This window comes from Ranitomeya variabilis, chromosome 6 (genome assembly GCF_051348905.1).
Source record: "Ranitomeya variabilis isolate aRanVar5 chromosome 6, aRanVar5.hap1, whole genome shotgun sequence".
NCBI lineage: Eukaryota > Metazoa > Chordata > Amphibia > Anura > Dendrobatidae > Ranitomeya > Ranitomeya variabilis.
This window is the reverse complement of record NC_135237.1, coordinates 131765618-131779064: the sequence shown is the minus strand read 5'-3', so window position 1 is coordinate 131779064 and position 13447 is coordinate 131765618. Positions and strand designations below refer to the sequence as shown.

The 13447-nt window shown below is 40.4% G+C and overlaps 1 protein-coding gene across 1 annotated transcript in view; it reads right to left on the bottom strand.

The window, feature by feature from the left end:
- SH3BP5 (SH3 domain binding protein 5) overlaps positions 1 to 13447 on the bottom strand; it is a 109859-nt gene that overhangs the window by 39606 nt on the left and 56806 nt on the right. Inside the window, exon 3 of the mRNA XM_077269010.1 lies at positions 4138 to 4266. Within this exon, the coding sequence (XP_077125125.1) occupies positions 4138 to 4266 (129 nt within the window). The remainder of the gene's footprint in view (positions 1 to 4137; positions 4267 to 13447) is intronic.

The window sequence follows — 13447 nt, the reverse complement described above, 5'->3', positions numbered from 1 at the left end:
ATCATATTTTTTTCACAAAGAACAGTACTTTCATTTCATTGGTCTCAACACCAGACAACAAACACGGGTCTACTAATCTAACCTAGTCTATACAGAGCCCGATCCTGTAGGGCATCTTTCTATGCCCTGTATACAGAGCTCAATCCTGCTGTATTTCGTTCCTCTGAGCCCCTGAATAGAACCCAACCTGCGGTATGTCTATCCTCCAGCCCCCTATATACAACACATCCTGCAGTATGTCTCTCCTCTAGTCCCCTATATATAACCTATCCTTTAGTAGGTCTCTCAGTCTGTCTGTATATATCTATCTGCATCAAGATGAATGAGGCTCCGTGCCTTTCCAAGACATCAGCCTGCTCAGTAAAATCTCTGTTCCAAACATGTCTCGGCTGGGTGAGACTGCACATGACCAACTATGAGCATTGAAACTACTACAGGATGGTCCCAATGGCAACTGTAGGGTAAATAAAACCAGGGGGGGGGGGGGGGTCACCCTTGGGGTGATGTATGCAAAATGGGGAAAATGTAGAGATGGGTTATATTATCACAACTATACATATTATATATCTAATGCATAGTCTCTATGAAAAGAAATAATATAAGCCCATCATTGAGTGCCTAATGCCATACGTAATCATGACCCATTTTACTTCCCTCTTCTTGATTGTTCACAGAAGCCAGCTGTCAGAGACATGACTATAGTGTTTTATTAGAGGAGGATGTGAATCATAATAAGTGGGAAAATAACACAGCTTCTCAGCTAACCTACAAAAACAAGGCTCGTGTATATCACAATGATTATATTGGAGCATAGTCTCAGTTCAACAGTACAATGAACAATAACTATTGAGATCATCCAGAACATAATAAAATAATGCAAGTCACAACATATTGATAGTTTCTCCATGCATGCCGAGTAGGCGGCTGGTGTCAGGTAGATTTAAGTTACGCATCTACCTACCAAACTGCTTTCACAAGGTCTTTAAAAAATTGCAGAGCTGCCCATAAATGTTCGGTAACTGGAAGCAGAGTTCTCCTGAAGACACCACAAGCTGCTCTGCTCGTCTCCGCATCATCTTAACTGGTAGAGAGTGGGGAGACCTCCACACATTAGCCAGACGGTACCACCAGAATCAGCGGTTTGGCTGACTTTCATCTAGTGCGTACAGTCATGGCCAAAATAGACTGACACACATTTTGTATTTCATAAAGTTTGCTTCTTCGGTGATTTTAGACCTTTACTGCGGTTGATCGAATAGTTTTGGATAACAAACAGGCTCTCCATGCATGTGTTGTGACTGTCACACAGACGTGACACATGCAGCTGAGGCGCCAAACAGCAGATTATCGGGAGCGCTCCAGGTATCTGGGTTCTCAATGCAGCTATTCGGTAAGCGCTATAGCTATTCGAATAAGCACTTATCTAAACCTATTTGATCCAGGGCTGTGGAGTCGGTAAACCAAACCTCCTCCAACTCCTCAATTTCCATGACTCTGACTCCACAGCCCTGATTCGATCAACCCTAATCTTTACGTCAGATGTTTCGATGGTTACTGAAGTACAATTATCAGAATTTCATAAATTTTTAAACTTTTGACAAATACATAAGGTTTATGGAAATACTAAATATTTATAGTTTACTTCTGCACTTTACCCGGGCACCTGGATATCAGTTTCTGGGCCAAACCTTAACTGATGTAAAACCATTCTTAGCTAATCTGCGCTTTACCCTATTACCAGGCAGCACAAATCCTAGTGATTTTCTCTGATAAAGCCCACTTCACACTGTTACTTAGATCAGATAGAATGAGTGTTCTGAGAAGCAGCGTCTTCCATAGGCATGCAATGGTCTAATAGGAAACACTCTAAGGCACTGTGTATAATTTTGTACTGGTCTCTAGTGGATAGGAAATTAACATCGAAGATGTCTGATGTACATATTACCAAGATGCACACTTAGAACTTCTTTAAAAAAAAATTCAGTAAACTCTTCATATTTTGTAACACCAGCCAACTGAGTCAGTCAATGTGACGATTATGATATCTCCAGTTCACAAGAAAGGATCTGCTTTCTGACTTCCAATTCTATGACCTGCTGTTACGTTTACTTAAAGGGAATTTGTCACCCCCTGGGATGTGTATAACCTATTAATATGGGCATACAGGTGATAGAAATGCTACACTAGTCCTACCTGTATGCCTCATAATAGCGGTCTTGTTGTTGAGAAAACTTATTTTTTTAAATTTCTTTATGCTAATGATTTCCAGGGCAGACAGTACCTGGAAGAAATCCCTGCCTCCTGTCCTCATTACAATACTACCCCCATCCCATGCACATGAGTTCTGTTGCCAGAATCCTGCACCCTGCACTCCCTCCACAATCCATACCTGCTCCTCCCTTCTATGGGCACTGCATTCAGGGATCTTCTGCGCAGACGAGTCACTGCGACTTCCACTCCAGTGACCTCCGGCATGTGCAACGATAAGGTGCTCGCCCCAAATATTAATCACTAGGAACTATGTGTATTGCTAACAAACAACTAAGAAGAGAAGGTCTTCAGGTGTTGGACCTTTGGGAGTAGCCTTGCACTGAAGAACAGATCTGGATGTATGTACTGGTGGGGAGGATACGATCAGATAGCAGGGGTGCCTGAAGCTGGGTGCGAGAATACTGAATGGGGGATAAACGTATACTGCCTTGAAGAAGGGGGCACAAGGTTTTGGTGCGATTTCTGTAGGGAAGCTTTGGCTGTCATATTTTTGTCTTGGGGGCTCTTGGTGTCACTATGCTGTAAGTGGGATAGGTCTTGCAGAATGAGGCTAGTGACCATCTATCAGAGGTTTATGTGGCTTTCAAAGATAGAAAGGTCGGGGACCACTGCTCTAAAACATTCCCCTATCCTGTGTAGGTAGGTGGTCATTTCTACTATATCAGAGTTTATACTGAAAATACGCAGTGCCATAGGGTATGTGCACACAATGCGGATTTGCTGTGGATCCGCAGCGGATTTTTCCGCGCAGAAATGCTGCAGATCCGCACTGTGATGTACAGTACAATGTTATTAAACGGGGAAAAAAAAATAGCTGTGCACATGGTGCGGAAAAATCAGTGCGGAATTGCTGCGGATTTCAAAGAAGTGCATTTCACTTCTTTTGTGCGGATCTGCAGCGTTTCTGCACCCCTCCATGATAAAAATCCGTAGTGGCAAAAACCGCAGAAAATACACAGAAAATCAGCAGCAATTCCGCATAAAAACCACACAAAATCTGCGGCAAATCCGCGGCTGCGGATTCTGCCAGGAGCTGCGGATTTTGTGCAGAAAATTCTGCACCTCTTTTCTTACGTGTGCACATTACTGTTCTATAGTTTCATTTCACACTGTACATTTATAGGAAACGAAAATCTGCAACAAACTAATTACTGGATTTCACATTCCCATGAAGATAAGAAACAGATCTGGTCCATTTCACATGTCATCCTCTTAATTCTGCTCAAAGGCATTGAAGTAAAAAAAAGGAATCTTCTAATGCTGGAGGCCAAAAGTTAGAAAATCAGATTTTTTTTTTTTTTATTAAAAGTATCCAGTAACTATTTTTATCAGCTATATCATCCTCCTATTGCATGGTTAACACTTTCTATACACCAACTTAAAAAAATGCATTGCTAGCTATACTTTCAACTATAATTATTTTTCAGACATGCGCTGGTGGCTGTCTCAGACCTCTTTCATAGTGTGCACACTATTGTATTTTTTTATACTAGTCCACTCCATCATAAGCAATTCCCAAATATCTAATGAGTGATTAAAAAAGGGAACACATCAGGTCCCATAATGGTTTAAAACCACTACTATAGCTGTACATAAGCCAAATCATGTAGTGGAAAATGCCTTTTAAAAAGTGGCAGTTAATCTTATAGTTTAAGATTAAGTTTTAACCTGCAGAGCCACATATGAAAGCGTGGCTTTACTAGTCGGTATCAAGGTTGTAATTATTGTGCCACTTAAGACATCAGTACATACTGGCATATGTGTGGCTACAGTGTCGGTTTTGAATAGTTATGGGACCTGACATGTTCCCTTGAAACATTTTCCAGCTCGCAAGCCGAACCTCTCTGCAGGTCATCAGTCACATACCTGTCTGGCCACTTTCCGGGCCTCCCAATAAGGTTTGGAATCTTCCACAGATTTTCCCATTTTTTTCACCATTTCATCCAGTTTCAGAGTGGCCTCTGTCAGCACAGAGCGGAACTTCTGTCTGGCATCCTGAAAAAGACAGCAATATGTTAAATCTTTCATGTCAAATTTATCATTCAAGTTTCCTTCCTGAAAAAAAACAAACAAAAAAAACAAATGATGTTAAAAGTACTAAAAGGAAACTTAAACATCCAAATTCTTCTATTTTCAACAGTTTAAGACCTTCTATTATAGGTTAAAAAATGTTACTCTAAATAATTTAAGGAATAAAATAAATATAAATTCTATATGCATACACACACACATTTACTATAAATCTAAAACCCATTCTATATCAGGAACATATACGGTAAGTATTAAAGATATTATATGATACAAATATATAAAAACGCATTTATATCCGTGTATATATCCATCTATATACACACACACACATCATATATATTCTCCATGTGCACAAGCATTTGTCAAGTACTTCTATTGATGGGAAAACAAATGAATGGGCTCAGAAACAGAAATTAAACATGGCTCTCCATCAGAGAGCATCAAGAGATGTGTCTGCCTAATTTTATGCTCAAGAATGTAAATGCTGAGTTATCAAAACCAATCCAGATTAAAGCCACAACCATATTAGATTCATTTTGTCAGAATTTGTGGACAATGTAATATATATTGGGGTTTGGGGTTCTTCCGACTCCCAACAACCACAGATGTTGTATGTAGAAGACCAGGAATCGGCACGCATTGGATAAGTACGGTACAGTAAAAGTTGTCAATATTTTTTCCTTCTGATGTTAAACAGAATGTACACTGAATGCCAGCAGAGCGTGTATGGGCCAAATTGGGGGAGATTGCATAGGTGTCAGCCAAAAGCTGCACACAGGCAGTTATGAAGTCATTTTTTTTTTTTTGCCAACTAGTATTCAGCACCGCAACAATAGCTAGACAATGTATAATCAATGTTCTCCATATTTACTTAGCATTGTGTAATAGATTAAGTTACATTTTAAGTCCTTTCTACAGCCAAAGTAAACTAGCTAAGAAGCGAGGCGCACGTCCCAAGACAGTCCAGTTAATAATAAACTGAGGCATGGCTCTTTTGTTTCATTGCAGCAACATTAAAGTCAATATACCATGCATTTTATTGCACTGTTAAAATGTTCTAAAATATTAGAAGAATCTCTCTTATATGAGTATATGTGCCAGAAAAAGGACTGGGAGGAGGGGTATGCAGCTGCAGCAGGCATATAGTGGTGTTATTGGTGATATTTGTCTTCGTATGGTAGAAGGATAGTAATATTTATTATGTAGGAGTCATGATGTGGCAGTATTATGGTATTGGTAACAATGGTCTTTTTATATTAAGTTATGCTTATGTATACTTGAAATTGTGTGTAAAAGCGTACAGAGTTAAACTGTTTAATGCATTAAATCTAAAATGCAGCGTCGGGGTCTGGGATTTGGCTTCTGGTCATCTGAATTTTGTGTAACCATCAGACTCAATTTTTATGTCAATCAAATGATAATTTATTACTAGCACTGAGAATCATAGAGGTAACCAAAATAATGAAAATCTAGGTGTGCCCTCCTGAGAAGATGCTCCAATTCCAGCATGGTAACGGAAGGATCTGGACAGCTAAGGCTACTTTCACACTTGCGTCGGTACGCGGCTGTCGCTAAGCGTCGGCGCAACGTACCGACGGACGTTGTGAAAATTCAGCACAACGTGGGCAGCGGATGCAGTTTTTCAACGCATCCGCTGCCCATTATAAAGTCCGGGGAGGAGGGGGCGGAGTTCCGGCCGCGCATGCGCAGTAGGAAATGGCGGACCCGACGTACGAAAAAACGTTCCCTTGAACGTTTTTTCGTGACGACGGTCCGCCAAAACACGACGCATCCAGTGCACGACGGACGTGACATATGGCCATACGTCGCGATCCGTCAGCAATACAAGTCTATGGGGAAAAAACACATCCTGCGGGCACATTTGCAGGATGCGTTTTTTTCCCAAAAGATGCATTGCGACGGATGCCAAACGACGGAAGTGTGAAAGTAGCCTGAGGCTACATTTACATATTCTTGTGGAGTGCTGGTGTTATTCGGGATTTTTTAATCGGGCAGCAGACAGACCCATTATGTCCTATTCTGATTCTCAAAATTGGATCAGAATAAGGGTATGTGCACACGTTGCGGACTCCATTGCGGACTACCTGCGGTTTTTATGTGGATTTCACCTGCGGTTTTAACACCTGCGGATTCCAATCATGGAACAGGTGTAAAACGATGCGGAATCCGCGCAAAAAATTGACATGCTGCGGAAAATAAACTGCAGCGTTTCTGCGCAGGAAAATTCCAAAGCATGTGCACAGCGGTTTTTGTTTTCCATAGGTTTACATGGTACTGTACACCGCGTGGAAAACTGCTGCGGATATGCAGAGCCGGTTCCGCAGGCAAATCCGCAACGTGTGCACATACCCAAAGACATAATCTGAATCTTCCGGATCAGAGTTTTTCCATATTTGTATGAAATGTATGAATAGATCCACAATATTCTGGTCCCAAGTACCATCTGATTTAAAAATAAAAATATGCAGCACACAAATGTAACAGATGTGTGAATGTAAATCCAAAGAAATGAGCTGGATCATGAGTTGGTATACAAAGCACAAGAGCATGTTCACTCTGGCCATTTAACAGACATAATTAAGCTACAAGTAAAATGAACATATACCCTGCTGTAAGTAAAAGCAATAGTGCATATAAATAACACGGGGTACTTGGCAAACACTGTTTTTGATAAAAGTGATCCCACCACGATGATGTGTACCCAATCAGGACGGTTTATTAAGTACTCCATGTTATTTAACAGCACTATTGCTCTTTACTTACAGAAGGGTATATGCTATTTTTATGGAATGTAGCCTAAGCTTAGACGGCAGGCAACTATAAAACTCATGTAAATTATCAGGCTGGTTTCTAATCCCAGGAACAAGCTCCAGAAGCTGCAAGCATCTTTAAAGCCCTTCTTTGCTCCAGCGTTGCATTTGCAAATAACTATTAAGCTCGCCAATTACAGTGACCTATATCTCCATGTATTCGAGGGAAGAACATTACAGTTTTGTAATAACCTGTAATAAAATAGTGGCAACATGAAAATGTATACAAGATTGCATAACTTGCATGTAAAGATGTATATTTATATTTATTTATATCAAATACATTATGTTCAATCCCTGAAGGTGGTGCCCTACAGGGGATTATGTATAAGAGTGGAGAGCCACTCGCAGGATCACTCAGGCGGAGGAGTAACGTTGTAGGACATGCTCTTCAATCATTTGAATTTCCAGCATGTATCACTAAGTTACAGAAGCTGCTGGGGAATTTGTGAAACGTACGGTATATCTGGTTATCTCTGCCCCAACCAGCAAGAGCTTCTAAAATCAACAACTGTTTTGCAGGCTTCAACTTAAAAAGAGGTGGTCTTCATTTTAATAGTTATGCTGCAGACCACGTGTAAAACTGCTGTTCCCGTTAAGTCTCCCTATGGAAGTAGTGCTCGTTTCACAATCGGTGACAACAGAATTCCCATTCTTTTACTCGGAGAACGCAGTATGCACATTTCACAATATAAGGGATACTTTAAAAAAAAAAAAAAAAAAAAAAAAAGATCCAATGTGCCGTACACAAGAAAAAAAACAAATGTAGAAACAACATGCAAATCAGTATTGAAAGTGCACTGGGAACACATCACAGCATCTGGACTATGTGCAATGACACCTCCAGTGCACGTCAATCCTACATTGGAATATATATATATATATATATATATATATATATATATATATATATATATATATATATATATATATATATATATATATATATATATATATATATATATTTATATTCACGGCTTCTAGTCTCCCATGGAGACTGCTGAAGCTAGTAAAAGGAAGAAAGAAAAAAAATGCCTTTAAAAATATTTAAAGAATTAAAACATAAAAAGTTGAAGTCACCCCACATTCGTCTCATTCAAGACAAAAGAAAAAAAACAAAACAAAAACACATTAGGTATCACTGCATTTCAAATCGCTATATATAGTTAATCCAATCAGTACACAGCATAACGAGAAAAATATCAAACCGCCAGAATTATGGTTTTTTGGTCGCCACAATATTGCATTAAAATGCAATAAGGGGTGATCAATACAATGTATTTGCACCAAAATGATAAGCCCTCAACTAGCCCCAGAATCCAAAAAAATGGAGACATTACGGGCCATGGAAAATTTATTTCACCGCTTACATAAAAAAGAACCTTGTCATGTTTGTTATCTACAAACTCGTAATGAGCTGGAGAATCATAATGGTAGGTCAATTTTAGCATTTGGTGATCATGGTGAAAAAGAAAAAAAAATTGTGGAATTTCATTTTTCTTTCAATTTTAAAGTGCACTTGGAATCTTTTTAATCCCCTTTTCAAGTACAGTATGGTAAAATAAATATGTTCAAGAGTAAAACTCGTTCTGCAAAAAACAAGCCCTCACACGGCATATTGATGAAAAAATAAAAAGGTTATGGATCTGGAAAGAAGGTGAGCGAAAAACAAAGACAGAAAATGGCCCTGGTGTGATGGAGTTAGTATCTTGCCCAGCTTAATTTTCTGGGAGTGACATACACTCCGTCCCGTACTTTCCCTGTCGGCTGCATATATACGGTATATTACTTTTTTGCAGAACCAGCACCTATACAGCCATACCACTCTTACATGTGAATAACATGCAGCCAGGTTGACTTTAAAAACTATTTTGGAGAGAACTTCCTAATTTTCAATTGAGAACAAACCTGTTTTTATGTCAACATTATTTTAAGAATTGGGACAGGATTTTTCCTTCTTCGTCTCGTCGTATGATAAGGCAGTGGCAGATGGTGACCCAGTAAGTGAGGAAACAAAAAAACAAATTGTAGGTGAGGTACAGGAAGAAAACAGACATGGATTTAACCACTGAGTTACTACACAATCCAAAATTCCAGGCATAACAGATACTCTACGAAGGGAGCAGGACAAGGGAATAGGTTTATAGCTTTTACCACAAATTATCAGGGTCCCCAAAGCCCCTTCAACATCAGTATCAGTACCCCCACCCTCTCCTACATAGTAACATTGTTCCTCCAGTTCCACAGAAATAATGACATCTAAAGGTACCGTCACACTTAGCGACACTGCAGCGATATAGACAACGATCCGATCGCTGCAGCGTCGCTGTTTAGGTCGCTGTAGAGACGTCAAACACAACAGCTCCACAACGATGCACGAGCGATCCTGTGACGTAGCGGTGACTCACTTATCGTTCTCACAGGTCGTTAGCTCCATGTTTAAAATTGCTGACATCATTGCTTTTGCTGTCAAACACGACGATAAACGCCGATCTGACGACCAAATAAAGTTCTGGACTTCTAGCTCTGACCAGCGATATCACAGCGGGATCCAGATCGCTGCTGCGTGTCAAACACAACGAGATCGCTATCCAGGACGCTGCAACGTCACGGATCGTTGTCGTTCTCGTTGTAAAGTTGTTTAGTGTGAAGGTACCTTAAGGCTACTTTCACACATCAGGTTTTTGCCGTCAGGCACAATCCGGCGAATTTTGAAAAAAAAACGTATCTGGCAAAATTTGCCACCGGATCCATTCCTTTCTCACAGTCTTGTACTAACACCGGATTGCCCCATGTTTCGTCTGTTTTTCGACGGATCCAGCAAAAATTTTTGGTCCGGCGGCCAGAGACAACGCACAGAGGAACTTTTTTTGTGTCCGTCAAAAAAACGGATAGCGATCAGGCGCCATTCGGCGTTTAGTAAAATGGAAGCCTATGGCACCGGATCCGTGAGCATGCTCCGAATTTTTTTTTTTTTTTGTAATATCTCTCTCTCTCTACATAGGATCCAATTATCCGGATATCAGCTAGTCGGATCTGGCAAAAAAACGGATCCGTCGCATCAGTTTTTCATTATTTGCGACTGATGTGTGAAAGTAGCCTAAGAAAAAAAAAAAATCAATATACGTTATTCACCTAATCACATTCCACTTATGTACTACTTTGGTCTGTACAGTCTGAGGCTCCACTCAGCACAAGAGATCTAGTGACATCAACTAGTCAGGTCTCTCCCTATATTAGAACAGGGTGCTTGTGGAAACAAATCCATAACCAAATATCTATGGGTCTGTCTGACAGCCTATGGAGGTCCCCAGACAGATGCCGAGGGACAGAAGGATCCAGCATGCCCGATTTTGGACATCCAATACTTCTGTTTTTTTTAATAAATAAGTTGGCGCAAAGATATTTGGCAGCATCTTTCTCATAGAGAACAAAAGGAATGCTCGGCCAGATGAGCTTGTGTGTGTATGGGAGTGTTGAGCAAAAGAGCAGTTGGACGAACGATCAGCCAAACCAAGAAAGCTGAAAGGAGCATTGGCTGGGGATTAAAAAAAAACAAAAACCTGCAGATTATTTATTTATTTATTTTTTTTTTTTAGAGAATCAAGTCAAATCCGCTACATAAAGTGATCTTCAAAGATTTAAAACTTTCCGTGCTAGACTAAATTATTACAGTTGTGTGAAAAAGTGTTTGCCCCTTCCTGATTTCCTATTGTTTTGCATGTTTGTCACCCTTATATGTTTCAGATCACCAGACAAATTTAAATATTACACAAAGATAACACAACTTAATGCAAAATGCAGTTTTTAAATGAAGGACTTTATTGAGTGAATAAGAAATCCAAACCTACAGGGCACCGTGCGAAAAAAGGATCTCCCTTCCCCCCTTAAAACATACATTTAGTGTGGCTTATCACATGTTTTGAAAGCGGAGTTCAAATTCCCTAGTGACACCCAGGCCTGATTACTGCCACACTTGTTCTCAATCAAGAAATCAATTAAATAGGACCTGCATGAAAAAGTAAAGTAGATCAATAGATCTTCAAAAGCTAGACATCATGCTGCGATCCAAAATAAATTCTGGAATAAATGAGAAAAAGTCCTTGTGATCGATCAGTCTGGAAAAGGTTAAAAAAGCCATTTCTAAAGCTTTAGGACCCCAGAGAACCACAGTGAAAGCCATTATCCAAAAATGGCAAAAACATGGAACAGTGGTGAACCTTCCCAGGAGTGGCCGGCCGGCCGGCCGACCAAAATTACACCAACAGGACAAGAGGTCACGAAAGACCCCACAACAACATCCAAAGAACTGCAGGCCTCACTTGCCTCAGTTAAGGTCAGAGTTCATAACTCCATAATAAGAAAGTCTGGGAATGAATGGCCTTCATGGCAGAATTCCAAGACAAAACCCACTGCTGAGCAATAAAAACAAAGGCTCGTCTCAGTTTTGCTAGAAAACATCTTGATGATCCCCAAGACTTTTGGGAGAATACTCACTAACAAGACAAAAGTTGTAGTTTTTTGAATGTGTATGTCCCACTACATCTGGTGTAGCAGTAACAGCATTTCAGAACGCAAACATCATACCAACCTTTAACATTTGGTGGTAGTGTGAAGGTTTTCAGCCGTTTTGCTGCTTCAAGACCTGGATGACTTGCTGTGGTAAATGAAACAATAAATTCTGCAGTCTACCAAAAAAATCCTGAAGGAGAATGTCCGGCCATATGTTTATGAACGCAAGCTGAAGAACACTTTGGTTATGCAGCAGGACAATGATCCAAAACACACCAGCAAGTTCACCTCTGAACGGCTTAACAAAAACAAAAAAGACTTTGGAGTGGCCTAGTCAAAGTCCTGACAATTTCTCAAGAGTGTTGTATAAGACTCATTGCCAGTTGTCGCAAACATTTGATTGCTGTTGAGGAGGGTGGCTCAACCAGTTATTAGGTTTACGGGGCAATCACTTTTTCACACAGGGCCCTGAACTTTTGGATTTCTCTTTTTCCCTTAAATGATAAAGACTTCATTAAAAAAAACGCATTTTGCTTGTACTTGTGTTATCTTTGTCTAATATTTAAATTTGTTTGGTGATCTGAAACATTTAAGATGCAAAAGAATAGGAAATCAGGACGGGGGGGGGGGGAATACTTGTATAAAAAAGAAAATAAAAGTTTATATACTCTGGTTCTAATGAAGTTAATAGAAAGATTAAATGTTAAAAGTAACCAATTACTATGTCTCAAATACGTAAAGAAATCAGAAGAAACTGGGTTTTTTTTTATAAATGGCAGAAGACTACAGAGAAAGCTAGAACTCATGGACTGGGTACCATTGAGGATGGAGAGAAATCGGAGTTGATCTAATCAGTACACAGCTTGTTTTACATATGCTGCATTTCAACTCCAACCATCTTTCTAAAATCATTTATTTGAGAATTCTTATCCTCGTCCATCCGTTAACATATTATGACATTGATTGGCATGGCTATTGCTGTTGAGACATTAGGTCTAAGGCCATGTTCACACAGTGCGTTTTTTACCGCGGAACTGCAGCGGTTTTGCCGCTGCGGTTCCGCAGCTTTTTTCCATGCAGGGTACAGTACAATGTACCCTATGGAAAACAGGAACCACTGTGCACACGATCCTGAATTTAAAAAAAAAAAGCCGCGCTGAATAGCTGCGGGAAAAAAGAAGGAGCATGTCACTTCTTTGTCCGAAACAGCAGCGGTTCTGCACCCATAGACCTCCATTGTGAGGTCAAACCCGCAGTAAAACCCGCAGATCAAAAATATATCTGCGGGTTTTATTGCGGTTTGTGGTGCAGAACCGCTGCAGCAGGAAGTGCGGGGAAGCGGCCGGAAGTGCGTGGGCAGAAGTGCTTGGGCGGAGAGACATGGAGGCGTACCGTCGCATGGGGATCGTGTCGGCCGTTTGATAGATGTGTGTGTGTGTGTGTGTGTGTGTGTGTGTGTGTGTGTGTGTGTGTGTGTGTGTGTGTGTGTGTGTGTGTGTGTGTGTGTCCCCGTGCGACGCTAGTGCCACCATTGTGCTAAGTCGCCGTATGGGACTACTACTCCCATCCGGTATTAGGATGGGAGAGTTGTCCCTGTGTCCGGCGACTTAGCACAGTTGTAAAGTTACACAAAACACACACAATACACATACATGACACACAGTACATACAACACATAACACAGAGTATATACTCACCAACAGCACACTTGTAGGCGAAGCCCTCGATCCCCTAGATAAAATCCCAAAATAAAAAATCAAATTCATACTCCCTGTCCGCAGAATCCATAAACGAGTGTCCCA